The 15,724-nt window shown below is 52.7% G+C and overlaps 1 protein-coding gene across 1 annotated transcript in view; it reads right to left on the bottom strand.

Moving 5' to 3' along the window:
• Positions 1–15,724, bottom strand: part of LOC119956245 (tolloid-like protein 2) — a 191,057-nt gene that overhangs the window by 89,391 nt on the left and 85,942 nt on the right. The window contains exons 9-10 of the mRNA XM_038783279.1: positions 6,228–6,344; positions 1,853–1,998 (exon numbers count right to left, since the gene is read on the bottom strand). Of these exons, the coding sequence (XP_038639207.1) occupies positions 1,853–1,998; positions 6,228–6,344 (263 nt within the window). The remainder of the gene's footprint in view (positions 1–1,852; positions 1,999–6,227; positions 6,345–15,724) is intronic.

Raw genomic sequence — 15,724 nt, 5'->3', positions numbered from 1 at the left:
GCCCTCTAGGGTGGATCTCTCCGACAGATGGGGCTGAATTGTCGAACTTGTCCTCCTAATCCCAGCCCGATACAATGAACCGCAAATCCAGCCCCGAGACACACATGGTACCAGGACCCACTGCCTGAAACACACACGGTACCAGGACCCACTGCCATGTTGCTGGGATCCACTGCCCGAGACACATGTGTTTTCAGGGAGTGCAGCGAAGGTTTACCAGATTGATCCCTGGGATGGCGGGACTGTCTTATGAGGAGAGATTTAGTCGGTTAGGATTATATTCATTGGGTTTAGAAGAGTGAGAGGGTATCAGATGCATAGAAGATAGGAGCAGGAGGAGGCCTTTTGGCCCTTCGAGCCTGCTCCGCCATTCATCACCATCATAGCTGATCATCCAACTCAATAGCCTAATTCTGCTTTCTCCCCATAGCCTTTGATCCCATTCACCCCAAGTGCTATATCTAGCTGCCTCTTGAATATATTCAAAGTTTTAGCATCAACTACTTCCTGTGGTAATGAATTCCACAGGCTCCCCACTCTTTGGGTGAAGAAATGCCTCCTTATCTCTGCCCAAAATGGTTTACCCTGAATCATGAGACTGTGACCCCTGGTTCTGGACACACCCATCATTGGCAACATCTTCCCTGCATCTACCCTGTCCAGTCCTGTTAGAATTTTATAAGTCTCTATGAGATCCTCCCTCATTCTTCTGAACTCCAGCGAGAACAATCCCAACCTTGTCAATCTCTCCTCATATGACAGTCCCGCCATCCCTGGAATCAGTCTGGTAAACCTTCGCTGCTCTCCCTCGAGAGCAAGAACATTCTTCCTCAGAGAAGGAGACCAAAACTGCGCACAATACTCCAAATGAGGCCTCACCAAGGCCCTGTATAATTGCAGCAACACATCCCTGCTTCTGTACTCGAAACCTCTCGCAATGAAGGCCAACATACCATTCGCCTTCTTTACCGACTGCTGCGCCTGCATGCTTACCTTCAGCAACTGGTGCACAAGGACACCCAGGCCCCGCTGCACACTCCCCTCTCCCAATTTACAACCATTCAGGTAGTAATCTGCCTGTTTTTGCTTCCAAAATGGATAACCTCCCACTTATCCAAATTATACTGCATCTGCCATTGATTTGCCCACTCGCCCAACCTGTCCAGATCTTGCTGTAGGATCTCTGCATCCTCGTCACAATTCACCCTCCCAACTTAATTTGGTATCATCTGCAAACTTTTGAGATGTTACATTTTGTTCCCTCATCCAAATCATTAATTTATATTGTGAATAGCTGGGGTTCCAGCACCAATCCCTGTGTTAGCACCCAACTGGTTACTGTGATCTGACAGAAACTTACAAAATTCTAACAGGATTAGACAAGGAAGATTCAGAAAGAATGTTCCCGATGGTGGGGGGAGTCCAGAACTAGGGGTCATAGTTTGAGGATAAGGGATAAACCTTTCAGGACTGAGGTGAGGAGAAATGTCTTCGCCCAGAGAGAGTGGTGAATCTGTGGAATTCACTCCCACAGAAAATAGTTGAGGCCCAAACATTGTGAAATTTCAAGAAGTTAGATATAGCTCTTGGGGTTAAAGGAATCGAGGGGTCTGGGGGAGGGGGGGAGGCAGGATCAGGGTGTTGAACTTGATGATCAGCCATGAATAGCGGAGCTGGCTCGATGGGCTGAATGGCCTCCTCCTGTTGCTGTTTTCTATGTGACCGTGGAGAGGCATGGACGACAATCCTGTCCCAAGATAACTCCGCCGTGAATCCTGTCCAGGGGGACAGCCCAACTATCCTCCCCTTGGAAAGAATAAATGACAAATAAATAACAGGCGGGGAGCTTTACCTCAAAGGCCTGGAAGACAAGGCCGACATTATAATTCTCATCAACAGTGATGGTCCAAATGCATTCCTTAGATGGTCGGTAGTCATCTGGATAATTTGGAGACTGAATCTGTCCGGTGGCCTTCTGAATATCCCCTCCACAGATCGCTGTGCCGCAAAGAGGAGAGAGTTTGATACAAGTCCGGTAATCCACTGGGATAAATATCCATCACAGATTGTAATACCTGGCAGTTATACGCTTTGTAAAACATCCTGGCAAAATTAATCAGCACCATTCACAACTCCTCAGATAAAGAAGCCGTCCGTGTCCAAATGCAACAAGACGTGGAAATATCCAGGCTCGGGCTGACAAGTTACATTCGCTTCACACAATGCCAGGCAATGACCTCCAGGAGAGGATCTAACCATCGCACCTTGACATTCAATGACATTACCATCACTGAATCCCCCACAAGAAACATCCAACATTGACCAGAAATTGATCTGGAGTAGCCATATAAATTCTGTGGCTACCAGAGCAGGTCAGAGGCTGGGAATCCTGCGGAGAGTAACTCACCTCCTGACTCCCCAAAGCCTGTCCACCATCTACAAGGCACAAGTCTCCCAGGTGATGAAATACTCTCCACTTGCCTGGATGAGCACAGCTCTAACAACACTCAAGAAACTCAACACCATCCAGGACAAAGCAGCCCCGCTTGATTGCTCCCCTTCCACAAACATTCACTCCCTTCACCACCGACACACAGTAACAGCCGTGTGTACCATTACAAGATGCACTGCAGGAACTCACCAAGGCTCCTCAGGCAGCACCTTCCAAACCCATGACCACAACCATCTAGAAGGACAAGAGCAGCAGATACCTGGGAATCCCACTACCTGGAGGTTCCCCTCCAAGTCACTCACCACCCCGACTTGGAAATATATCGGCCGTTCCTTCACTGTCGCTGGGGCAAAGTCCTTGACCTCCCTAACAGCACTGTGGGTGTACCTACACCACACGGACTGCAGCGGCCAAGAAGGCAGCTCACCACCACCTTCCCGAGGGCAACTAGGGATGGGTGATAAATGCTGGCCTAACCAGCAATGCCCACATCAATAATACTAACCACTGTGCCACCGTGGGCTATACCCACTGGGTTTAATTTCTGGTGTATTTCAGTTATTTTCCCTTTCCGAGGTGCTTATTTTCTCTATTTCATAGAATTCACAGTGCAGAAGGAGGCCATTCGGCCCATCGAGTCTGCACCGGCTCTTGGAAAGAGCACCCTACCCAAGGTCAACACCTCCACCCTATCCCCACAACCCAGTAACCCCACCCAACACTAAGGGCAATTTTGGACACTAAGGGCAATTTATCATGGCCAATCCACCTAACCTGCACATCTTTGGACTGTGGGAGGAAACCGGAGCACCCGGAGGAAACCCACGCACACACGGGGAGGATGTGCAGACTCCGCACAGACAGTAACCCAAGCCGGAATCGAACCTGGGACCCTGGAGCTGTGAAGCAATTGTGCTAACCACAATGCTCAAGATGTTCAGATGCTCAAGACTAATTCTCAAGATGTGGGCGTTGCTATTAAGATTGGTAATTGGTGCCACTCTCAGTCCCCGAGAGGGTGGTGTTGAATTGCTACTAACACTGTGATACCACAACTGACTGACGGAGTTACGGTGTGAGACAGGAGTCACATACAGGCCACAAGGTTTCCTTTGCTGATGGAGATCACGGACCCAGTTGGGTTTTTGGGACAAAGCGAAATCTCTTTGATGGTTTTTGTTAATATTTTAAAACCAAATTCAAATTCTCGGGCTGCCTGGGGGAGAACGCAGGTTCTCTGGGCTCATAAACCCCAGGGACTTGATGGCTAGACAACCAAACCCTGGTTTCAGCAGCTACTGACTGTCCCCTCTTCCCCAATCAGATCCCCCCCCCCCCTGCTGAATCGTAGCCCAGGCGGGAGAGCAAAGCCATCTGATTGGCTGCTGGACGCCCCCAGGGATGATGACGGGTCCGACAGCAAAGACACAGCAAGCTGGGCCTGCTCAGGATCAAGGTTCAGGTCGAACCCTTTCAATGCAGCCTGGTGGCATGGATGCCAATCCCAAGATGACCCTGTCACGCCCAACTGCCCCTTAGAGCACAAAGTTGCTGAGAGGAAGCTCGATTCTGAATTTACCTCCCGGCCGACCCCCTCGTCTGGAGGATCCCACAAGAAGGGAGTCGAGGAGATAACTGGTCAACGCGTTCACTAGGAAGGGTTTCAGAGAGAGCTATTCCCAGACCAGAGTAAAAATTAATTTACGGGATGTGGGGGTCGCTGGTCAGGTCAGCATTTATTGCCCATCCCTAACTGCCCTTCAGAAGGTGGCGGTGAGCTGTTTTCTTGAACCGCTGCAGTCCTTCAGGTGTAGGTACACCCACTGTGCTGTTAGGGAGGGAGTTCCAGGATGCTGCCCCAGCGACAGTGAAGGGACAGCCGATATATTTCCAAGTCAGGGTGGGGAGTGACTTGGAGGGGAACCTCCAGGTGGTGGGGTTCCCAGGTATCTGCTGCTCTTGTCCTTCTAGATGGTAGTGGCTGTGGGTTTGGAAGGTGCTGCCTAAGGAACCTTGGCAAGTTCCTGCAGTGCATCCTGTAGATGGTACACACGGCTGCCACTGTGTGTTGGTGGTGGAGGGAGTGAATGTTTGTGGACGGGGAGCGATCAAGCGGCTGCTTTGTCCTGGATGGTGTGGAGCTTCTTGAGTGTTGCAGGAGCTGCGCTCATCCAGGCAAGTGGGGAGTATTCCATCACACTCCTGACTTGTGCCTTGTAGATGACAGAATCATAGAAGGGCAGCACAGTAGCAGACGTAGCTAGCGCCAGGGTCCCAGGTTCAATTCCCGGCTTGGGTCACTGTCTGTGCGGAGTCTGCACATCCTCCCCGTGTGTGCGTGGGTTTCCTCCGGGTGCTCCGGTTTCCTCCCACAGTCCAAAGATGTGCAGGTTAGTTGGATTGGCCATGGTAAATTGCCCATAGTGTCCATAAAGGTTGGGAGGGTTATTGGGTTACGGGAATAGGGTGGAAGTGAGGGCTTAAGTGGGTCGGTGCAGACTCGATGGGCCGAATGGCCTCCTGCACTGTATGTTCTATGTATCTATGTAATCATTTACAGTGCAGAAGGAGGCCATTCGGCCCATCGAATCTGCACCGGCTCTTGGAAAGAGTACCCCATTTAAGCCCACACTTTTAACCTATCCCCGTAACTCAATAACCCCGTCTAACCTTTTGGACACTAAGGGCAATTGGTCCTGGCCAATCCACCCAACCTGCACATCTTTGGACTGTGAGAGGAAACCGGTGCACCCGGAGGAAACCCACGCAGACACGGGGAGAACGTGCAGACTCCGCACAGACAGTGACCCAAGCTGGGAATCGAACCTGGGACCCTGGAGCTGTGAAGCGACTGTGCTAACCACTGTTCTACCGTGCTGCAGGTACCGTGGTGGACAGGCTTTGTAGGAGTTAGGAGGTGAGTTATTCACCGTAGGATTCCTAGCCTTTGACCTGCCCTGGTAGCCACAGTACTAATGTGGCTGGGTCCAGCTCAGTTTCCGATCAATGGTAACCCCCAGAATGTTGATTGTGGGGGATTCAGCGATGGTAATGTCATAGAATGTCAAGGGGGCGATGGTTAGATCCTCTCTTGTAGGAGATGGTCATTGCCTGGCACATGTGTGGCACGAATGTAACTTGCCACTTGTCAGCCCCGAGCCTGGATATTGTCCAGGTTCAACTGCACAGGTTGCAGTGTGAATGCTAGCTCTGGCCCATGAGTCTAAATCCGGGCACCACTGCCCACTCCCTCTGGGTATACCCACTTCCGTCACCTGTGCCGGATTGCGTTCCCTCAGGATGAATCCCTGTTCTTCCAGGCCCCACCTGGAGAATCTGTATCTTCCCAATAGCTGCCGACCGGCCATCACCTGGGACTTCGCCATCTCGCCCGGGCAATGACGCAGCAGAGAAATTGTGGGCACAGGGGTGGGGGCTCAGGTGCCCGAGCCAGCTGAATAGCCGCTGGCACAGTCACGGGGGAAGAGGTCGTTCACCTGTTACATGTGGGAGGAGGGATTCTCTCAGCCACAGCACCTTCTGCACACTGGAGAAAGGCTACTCGGACATGCCACCGAAATAGGCCACTCAGCCCATCACATCTGGGCTAGATCTCTGAACGGGCTGTTCGTCTGGTCCCACCCAGTCCTACCCTCTTCAAAATCATTGGGCTCAAAGAGTCGACTGACACATGGGCCCAAACGGAATAATTAGTCGGAATAATTTGGCAAAATGTCACCTTTGACGACAGGGTTTAGTTGAATAACATTCGTACCTTCATAAACAGCAGAGAAGCCTTTTCCCACCCAGTTGCCGCTGCTACGGAATTCGATCCAGAGTCGGCTCTCAGTGGAAACCAGCGTTTCTGGCAGCTTTTCACCACAAAACCGTCCTGAAGGGACACAAGACCAACAATCAGCACCGGCCGAGGACTCAACCTGGGGCCACATTCTCTTTTGAAAGGATGAGCTGCGTTCTTCCACCTCAGTCACAAAATCATCGGCTGAGGTCGCGCTCCGGGAGCTCGGGCACTAGGTCTAGGCTGCCAGTGGGAATGATACAGGGGCTGGTCCTCAGACATGGGCCGGGATTCTCCCCTACCCGGCGGGAACCACTCCGGCATCGGGCCTCCCCAAAGGTGCGGAATTCTCTGCACCTTGAGGGGCTAGGCCCGCACCGGAGTGGCTCCCGCTCCGCCGGCCGACGCGAACGGCCTTTAGCGCCCCGCCGGCCGACGCGAACGGCCTTTAGCGCCCCGCCGACCGAAGCGAACGGCTGGCCGAAAGGCCTTCGCCGGTCGGCGTGAGTCCCTGCATGTGCCAGAGCGTCAGCGGCCGATGACGTCACCCCGGCGCATGCGCGCTGGAGGGGGGTCTCTTCCACCGCCAGGGTGGAGGCCGTGGCTGCGGCAGGAGAAGAAGAGTGCACCCAAGGCACAGGCCCGCCCGCCGATCGGTGGGCCCCGATCGCGGGCCAGGCCACCATGGGGGCACCCCCCCCCCGGGGTCCGTTCGCCCCGTGCCCCACAACCCATATTTACCCCTTAAATAACATGACCAAAATCTGGTCAATGATCACATCGCTCTTTGTGGGATTTTGCACAAATTGGCTGCCCTGTTCCCGCCCTTACAACAGTGGCCAACTTCGGTGTAGAGACTAGTATATTCCCAGATTCTGAAGGAGAGAATCTATCTCCACTTGGAGAGGCAAGGTTTGATCAGGAATAGTCAGCGTAGCTTTGTCAGAGGGAGGTCAGGCCTCACAAATTTGATTGTATTTTTTCAGCATGTGACCAGGTGTGTAGATGAAGGTACTGCAGTTGATGTAGTTTACATGGATTTCAGCAAAGCCGTTGACAAGGTCCCACATGGGAGACGTATTAAGGCGGCAAATGGACGTGGGATACAGGGTAACTTGATAATGTGGATTCAAAATTGGCTGAGCTGTCGGAGACAGACGGCGATGACAGACCGGCTGCTTTAGTGACTGGAAGCCAGTGTCCTGTGGGGTACCACAGGGATCTGTGCTGGGTCCTTATTATTCATCATTTTTATAAATGACATAGATGACTATGTAGGGGGCAGGGTCAGTAAGTTTGCAGATGACACAACGATTGGCCGGGTGATTAACAGTGAGATTGAGTGTCTTGGGTTACAGGAAGATGTGGATGGGATGGGCAAATGGGCAGAAAATGGCAGATTGGAAGGAGTAATGTGACAAGGAAGTACTCAATGACTGGGAAGTCCTGAGGAACAAGGTGACCTTGGCGTGTTTGTCCATGGATCTCTGAAGGCAGAAGGGCAGGTTAATAGGGTGGGGAAAAGGCATATAGGACAGTTGTCTTTATCAATCGAGGCATAGATTACAAAAGCAGGGAGGCCATGTTGGAGTTGTACAGAACTTTGGTGAGGTCACAGTTGGAGCACTGTGAGCAGTTCTGGTCACCACATTATAGGAAGGATGTGATTGTACTGGAGGGGGTGCAGAGGAGATTCACTAGGATGTTGCCTGGGATGGAACATTTCAGTTATGAAGAGAGGTTGGATAGGCTTGGGTTGTTTTCTCTGGAGCAGAGAAGGCTGAGGGGCGGCCTGATCGAGGTGGACAAGACTATGAGGGGCATGGACAGGGAGGATAGGGAGCAACTGTTCCCCTTAGTTGAAGGGTCAGTTACGAGGGGGACACAGGTTCAAGGTGAGGGGGGGGAGGTTCAGGAGGGATTTCAGGAAAACCTTTTTACCCCGAGGGTGGTGACGGTCTGGAACGCACGGCCTGGGAGGGTGGGAGAGGCGGGTTGCCTCACATCAATCATAGAATTTACAGTGCAGAAGGGGGCCATTCAGCCCCTCGAGTCTGCACTGGCCCTTGGAAAGAGCACCCTGCTTAAGCCCACCCTATGGATACCCTATCCCCGTAACCCAGTGACCCCACCTAACCATTGGAAATGAAGGAGCAATTTATCACAACCAATCCTAACCTGCACATATTTGGACTGTGGGAGGAAACCGGAGCACCCGGAGGAAACCCACGCAGACACAGGGAGAACGTGCAGACTCCGTACAGACAGTGGCCCGAGGCCGGGATTGAACCAGGGTCCCAGGAGCTGTGAGCAGAAGTGCTAACCACTGTGCCATCGTGTCGCCTGTGCTAACCATTGCACCACCGTGCTGCCCGTACTAACCACTGTGCCACCGTGCTGCCCGTACTAACCACTGTGCCACCGTGCTGCCCGTACTAACCACTGTGCCACCGTGCCGCCCGTACTAACCACTGTGCCACCGTGCTGCCCGTACTAACCACTGTGCCACCGTGCTGCCCGTACTAACCACTGTGCCACCACTCAACTTCATCTTCATCAAATTCTCTGTTACTTCATTAAAAAATTAATTAACTCAAACTTCTCCTAAATTAACTCAAACCTCTCCTTAACTCAAATATCTTGGGTCGCATAGTTCCAAGGCGGTTAGCACTGCTGGCTCACAGCGCCACAGGGTTGGATTCGGCCTCAGGTCACTGTGCGGATTCTGCACGTTCTCCCCGTGTCTGCGTGGGTTCCCTCCGGGTGCTCCGGTTTCCTCCCACAGCCCAAAGATGTGCAGCTTAGGCTATGGGATTAAGGCAGTGGGCCAAGGTGCTCCTTCAGAGGGTCGGTGCAAAGCTGATGGGCCAAATGGCCTCTTTCTGCACTGTAAAGGTTCTATGATCTCCGTAATTAACTCAAACCCTGCTTAACTAACTCTAACCTCTCGTTTACAACTCTTCACCTTAACTCACTCAAACCTCTTCTTAACTCAAATCTCTCCTTAAATAACTCAAACTGCTCTGTAACTAACTCAAACTGCTCTGAAACTAACTCAAACTGCTCTGAAACTAACTCAAACTGCTCTAAAACTAACTCAAACTGCTCTGAAACTAACTCAAACTGCTCTGAAACTAACTCAAACTGCTCTAAAACTAACTCAAACTGCTCTAAAACTAACTCAAACTGCTCTGTAACTAACTCAAACTGCTCTAAAACTAACTCAAACTGCTCTGTAACTAACTCAAACTGCTCTGTAACTAACTCAAACTGCTCTGAAACTAACTCAAACGGCTCTGTAACTAACTCAAACTGCTCTGTAACTAACTCAAACTGCTCTGTAACTAACTCAAACTGCTCTAAAACTAACTCAAACTGCTCTGTAACTAATTCAAACTGCTCTGTAACTAACTCAAACTGCTCTGAAACTAACTCAAACGGCTCTGAAACTAACTCAAACTGCTCTGTAACTAACTCAAACTGCTCTGTAACTAACTCAAACGGCTCTGAAACTAACTCAAACTGCTCTGTAACTAACTCAAACTGCTCTGTAACTAACTCAAACTGCTCTGAAACTAACTCAAACGGCTCTGAAACTAACTCAAACAGCTCTGAAACTAACTCAAACTGCTCTGAAGCTAACTCAAACGGCTCTAAAACTAACTCAAACTGCTCTGAAACTAACTCAAACTGCTCTGAAACTAACTCAAACTGCTCTGAAACTAACTCAAACTGCTCTGAAACTAACTCAAACGGCTCTGAAACTAACTCAAACTGCTCTGAAACTGACTTAGACTGCTCTGTAACTAACTCAAACTGCTCTGTAACTAACTCAAACTGCTCTGAAACTGACTCAAACTGCTCTGAAACTTACTCAAATCTCTCCGAGTCCTGTCCATCTTTCTCTGATTTTGGTTTTGAACACCTTTTCCCTGCTATTGTTAAACTCTCTGCCCAGTCATTGCTCAGACTGTCCTTTGTTGAGTATGGGTGCCGCATTTGACAATCTCTCCCACATCTGGGAAATATTGGAAGACTTTGAAAATCCCTTCTGCAGCCCACACTCTCACCTCCTTCACCAACCTGTGATGTATGCCATCCGCTCCTGGCGACCTATCCGCTCTGAGCGAACCCAGTCTTTCCAGCACGTCTTGCCTCTCAATTCTCACCCCACCCCTGACCTCCTGCTTCTGATGATATTTATCCAGATTCCCCCTCCTTTAGTGAACAAGATGTGGAGATGCCGGCGTTGGACTGGGGTAAGCACAGTAAGAAGTCTTACAACACCAGGTTAAAGTCCAACAGGTTTGATTCAAACACAAGCTTTCGGAGTACTGCTCCTTCACCTGAGGAAGGGGCTGCGCTCCGAAAGCTCGTGTTTGAATCAAACCTGTTGGACTTTAACCTGGTGTTGTAAGACTTCATAGTGAACAAAGTAGACATTTCATAAACTTGCCCTGCGTCTCTGAGTGCACATCATCCTCCTTCACAACAAGTAGGATCCGCACCACCTCTTTCTGCCTGCTTATTATTTATATGCTGGTAGGAGCTGTTTTCACGCTCTCTGCAAATCTATTCTCGGACTCTGCCTTTGCAAGTTTAATTTCCTCTTCACCTGCACTCTTTTTTAAAATATAAATTTAGAATACCCAATTCATTTTTTCCAATTCAGCGCGGCCAATCCACATACCCTGCACGTCTTTGGGGGTGAAACACACGCAAACACGGGGAGAATGTGCAAACTCCACACGGACAGTGACCCAGAGCCGGGATCGAACCTGGAACCTTGGCGCCATGAGGCAGCAGTGCTAACCACTGTGCCACAGTGCTGCCCGTCACCTCCACTCTTACCCTACTGTATTTAGCCTGGTTTGCACTTGAAGAATTTACCTGACATGCAGTCTTGTCACATCCTTTCTCTCCCTTGTCAGCCAAAGAGCCCTGAATTTGGTTTCATTCTGTGATGACGATTGAGGAACCCTAACACCTGGGATAGCGTCTCTGCTCCGAAAGAGCATCACTCCCTCAGCACTAACCCTCTGACGGTGCAGCACTCCCTCAGTACTGACACTCTCTCAAACTGACCCTCTGACAGTGCAGCACTCCCTCAGTACTGACCCTCTGACAGTGCAGCACTCCCTCAGTACTGACCCTCTGACAGTGCAGCACTCCCTCAGTACTGACCCACTGACAGTGCAGCACTCCCTCAGTACTGACCCTCTGACAGTGCAGCACTCCCTCAGTACTGACCCTCTGACAGTGCGGCACTCCCTCAGTACTGACCCTCTGACAGTGCGGCACTCCCTCAGTACTGACCCTCTGACAGTGCGGCACTCCCTCAGTACTGACCCTCTGACAGTGCAGCACTCCCTCAGTACTGACCCTCTGACAGTGCAGCGCTCCCTCAGTACTGACACTCTGACAGTGCAGCACTCCCTCAGTACTGACCCTCTGACAGTGCGGCACTCCCTCAGTACTGACCCTCTGACAGTGCAGCACTCCCTCAGTACTGACCCTCTGACAGTGCAGCACTCCCTCAATACTGACCCTCTGACAGTGCAGCACTCCCTCAGTACTGACCCTCTGACAGTGCAGCACTCCCTCAGTACTGACTCTCTGACAGTGCAGCACTCCCTCAGTACTGACCCACTGACAGTGCAGCACTCCCTCAGTACTGACTCTCTGACAGTGCGGCGCTCCCTCAGTACTGACCCTCTGACAATGCAGCACTCCCTCAGTACTGACCCTCTGACAGTGCAGCACTCCCTCAGTACTGACCCTCTGACAGTGCAGCACTCCCTCAGTACTGACCCTCTGACAGTGCAGCAATCCCATAGTACTGTCACTCTGACAGTGCAGCACTCCTTCAGTACTGACCCTCTGACAGTGCGGCACTCCCTCAGTACTGACCCTCTGACAGTGCAGCACTCCCTCAGTACTGACTCTCTGACAGTGCAAGCACTCCCTCAGTACTGACCCTCTGACAGTGCAGCACTCCCTCAGTACTGACCCTCTGACAGTGCGGCACTCCCTCAGTACTGACCCTATGACAGTGCGGCACTCCCTCAGTACTGACCCTCTGACAGTGCGGCACTCCCTCAGTACTGACCCTCTGGCAGTGCGGCGCTCCCTCAGTACTGACCCTCTGACAGTGCAGCACTCCCTCAGTACTGACCCTCTGACAGTGCAGCGCTCCCTCAGTACTGACCCTCTGACAGTGCAGCACTCCCTCAGTACTGACCCTCTGACAGTGCGGCACTCCCTCAGTACTGACCCTCTGACAGTGCGGCACTCCCTCAGTACTGACCCTCTGACAGTGCGGCACTCCTTCAGTACTGACCCTCTGACAGTGCGGCACTCCCTCAGTACTGACCATCTGACAATGCGGCACTCCCTCAGTACTGACCCTCCCACAGTGCGGCACTCCCTCAGTACTGACCCTCTGACAGTGCAGCACTCCTTCAGTACTGACCCTCTGACAGTGCAGCGCTCCCTCAGTACTGAAACTCTTACAGTGCAGCACTCCCTCAGTACTGACCCTCTGACAGTGCAGCACTCCCTCAATACTGACCCTCTGACAGTGCAGCACTCCCTCAGTACTGACCCTCTGACAGTGCAGCACTCCCTCAGTACTGACTCTCTGACAGTGCAGGACTCCCTCAGTACTGACCCTCTGACAGTGCAGCACTCCCTCAGTACTGACTCTCTGACAGTGCAGTACTCCCTCAGTGCTGACCCTCTGACAGTGCAGCTCTCCCTCAGTACTGACCCTCTGACAGTGCAGCACTCCCTCAGTACAGACTCTCTGACAGTGCGGCACTCCCTCAGTACTGACCCTCTGACAGTGCGGCACTCCCTCAGTACTGACCCTCTGACAGTGCGGCACTCCCTCAGTACTGACCCTCTGACAGCGCAGCACTCCCTCAGTACTGACCCTCTGACAGTGCGGCACTCCCTCAGTACTGACCCTCTGACAGTGCGGCACTCCCTCAGTACTGACCCTCTGACAGTGCGGCACTCCCTCAGTACTGACCCTCTGACAGTGCAGCACTCCCTCAGTACTGACCCTCTGACAGTGCAGCGCTCCCTCAGTACTGACACTCTGACAGTGCAGCACTCCCTCAGTACTGACCCTCTGACAGTGCGGCACTCCCTCAGTACTGACCCTCTGACAGTGCAGCACTCCCTCAGTACTGACCCTCTGACAGTGCAGCACTCCCTCAATACTGACCCTCTGACAGTGCAGCACTCCCTCAGTACTGACCCTCTGACAGTGCAGCACTCCCTCAGTACTGACTCTCTGACAGTGCAGCACTCCCTCAGTACTGACCCACTGACAGTGCAGCACTCCCTCAGTACTGACTCTCTGACAGTGCGGCGCTCCCTCAGTACTGACCCTCTGACAATGCAGCACTCCCTCAGTACTGACCCTCTGACAGTGCAGCACTCCCTCAGTACTGACCCTCTGACAGTGCAGCACTCCCTCAGTACTGACCCTCTGACAGTGCAGCAATCCCATAGTACTGTCACTCTGACAGTGCAGCACTCCTTCAGTACTGACCCTCTGACAGTGCGGCACTCCCTCAGTACTGACCCTCTGACAGTGCAGCACTCCCTCAGTACTGACTCTCTGACAGTGCAAGCACTCCCTCAGTACTGACCCTCTGACAGTGCAGCACTCCCTCAGTACTGACCCTCTGACAGTGCGGCACTCCCTCAGTACTGACCCTATGACAGTGCGGCACTCCCTCAGTACTGACCCTCTGACAGTGCGGCACTCCCTCAGTACTGACCCTCTGGCAGTGCGGCGCTCCCTCAGTACTGACCCTCTGACAGTGCAGCACTCCCTCAGTACTGACGCTCTGACAGTGCAGCGCTCCCTCAGTACTGACCCTCTGACAGTGCAGCACTCCCTCAGTACTGACCCTCTGACAGTGCGGCACTCCCTCAGTACTGACCCTCTGACAGTGCGGCACTCCCTCAGTACTGACCTTCTGACAGTGCGGCACTCCTTCAGTACTGACCCTCTGACAGTGCGGCACTCCCTCAGTACTGACCATCTGACAATGCGGCACTCCCTCAGTACTGACCCTCCCACAGTGCGGCACTCCCTCAGTACTGACCCTCTGACAGTGCAGCACTCCTTCAGTACTGACCCTCTGACAGTGCAGCGCTCCCTCAGTACTGAAACTCTGACAGTGCAGCACTCCCTCAGTACTGACCCTCTGACAGTGCAGCACTCCCTCAATACTGACCCTCTGACAGTGCAGCACTCCCTCAGTACTGACCCTCTGACAGTGCAGCAGTCCCTCAGTACTGACTCTCTGACAGTGCAGGACTCCCTCAGTACTGACCCTCTGACAGTGCAGCACTCCCTCAGTACTGACTCTCTGACAGTGCAGTACTCCTTCAGTGCTGACCCTCTGACAGTGCAGCTCTCCCTCAGTACTGACCCTCTGACAGTGCAGCACTCCCTCAGTACAGACTCTCTGACAGTGCGGCACTCCCTCAGTACTGACCCTCTGACAGTGCGGCACTCCCTCAGTACTGACCCTCTGACAGTGCGGCACTCCCTCAGTACTGACCCTCTGACAGTGCGGCGCTCCCTCAGTACTGACCCTCTGACAGTGCAGCACTCCCTCAGTACTGACCCTCTGACAGTGCAGCACTCCCTCAGTACTGACCCTCTGACAGTGCAGCACTCCCTCAGTACTGACCCTCTGACAGTGCAGCAATCCCATAGTACTGTCCCTCTGACAGTGCAGCACTCCCTCAGTACTGACCCTCTGACAGTGCGGCACTCCCTCAGTACTGACCCTCTGACAGTGCAGCACTCCCTCAGTACTGACCATCTGACAGTGCAACACTCCCTCAGTACTGACCCTATGACAGTGCAGCACTCCCTCAGTACTGACCCTCTGACAGTGAGGCACTCCCTCAGTACTGACCCTCTGACAGTGCAGCACTCCCTCAGTACTGACCCTCTGACAGTGCGGCACTCCCTCAGTACTGACCCTCTGACAGTGCGGCACACCCTCAGTACTGACCCTCTGACAGTGCAGCACTCCCTCAGTACTGACCATCTGACAATGCGGCACTCCCTCAGTAGTGACCCTCCCACAGTGCGGCACTCCCTCAGTACTGACCCTCTGACAGTGCAGCACTCCCTCAGTACTGACCAACTGACAGTGCAGCGCTCCCTCAGTACTGACCCTCTGACAGTGCAGCACTCCCTCAGTACTGACCCTCTGACAGTGCGGCACTCCCTCAGTACTGACCCTCTGACAGTGCGGCACTCACTCAGTACTGACCCTCTGACAGTGAGGCACTCCCTCAGTACTGACCCTCTGACAGTGCGGCACTCCCTCAGTACTGACACTCTGATAGTGCAGCACTCCCTCAGTACTGACCCTCTGACTGTGCGGCACTCCCTCAGTACTGACCCTCTGACAGTGCAGCACTCCCTCAATACT

Source organism: Scyliorhinus canicula, chromosome 22, assembly GCF_902713615.1.
Source record: "Scyliorhinus canicula chromosome 22, sScyCan1.1, whole genome shotgun sequence".
NCBI lineage: Eukaryota > Metazoa > Chordata > Chondrichthyes > Carcharhiniformes > Scyliorhinidae > Scyliorhinus > Scyliorhinus canicula.
Note: the sequence above shows the minus strand (reverse complement) of the source record. Positions and strands in the feature narration are given on the sequence as shown.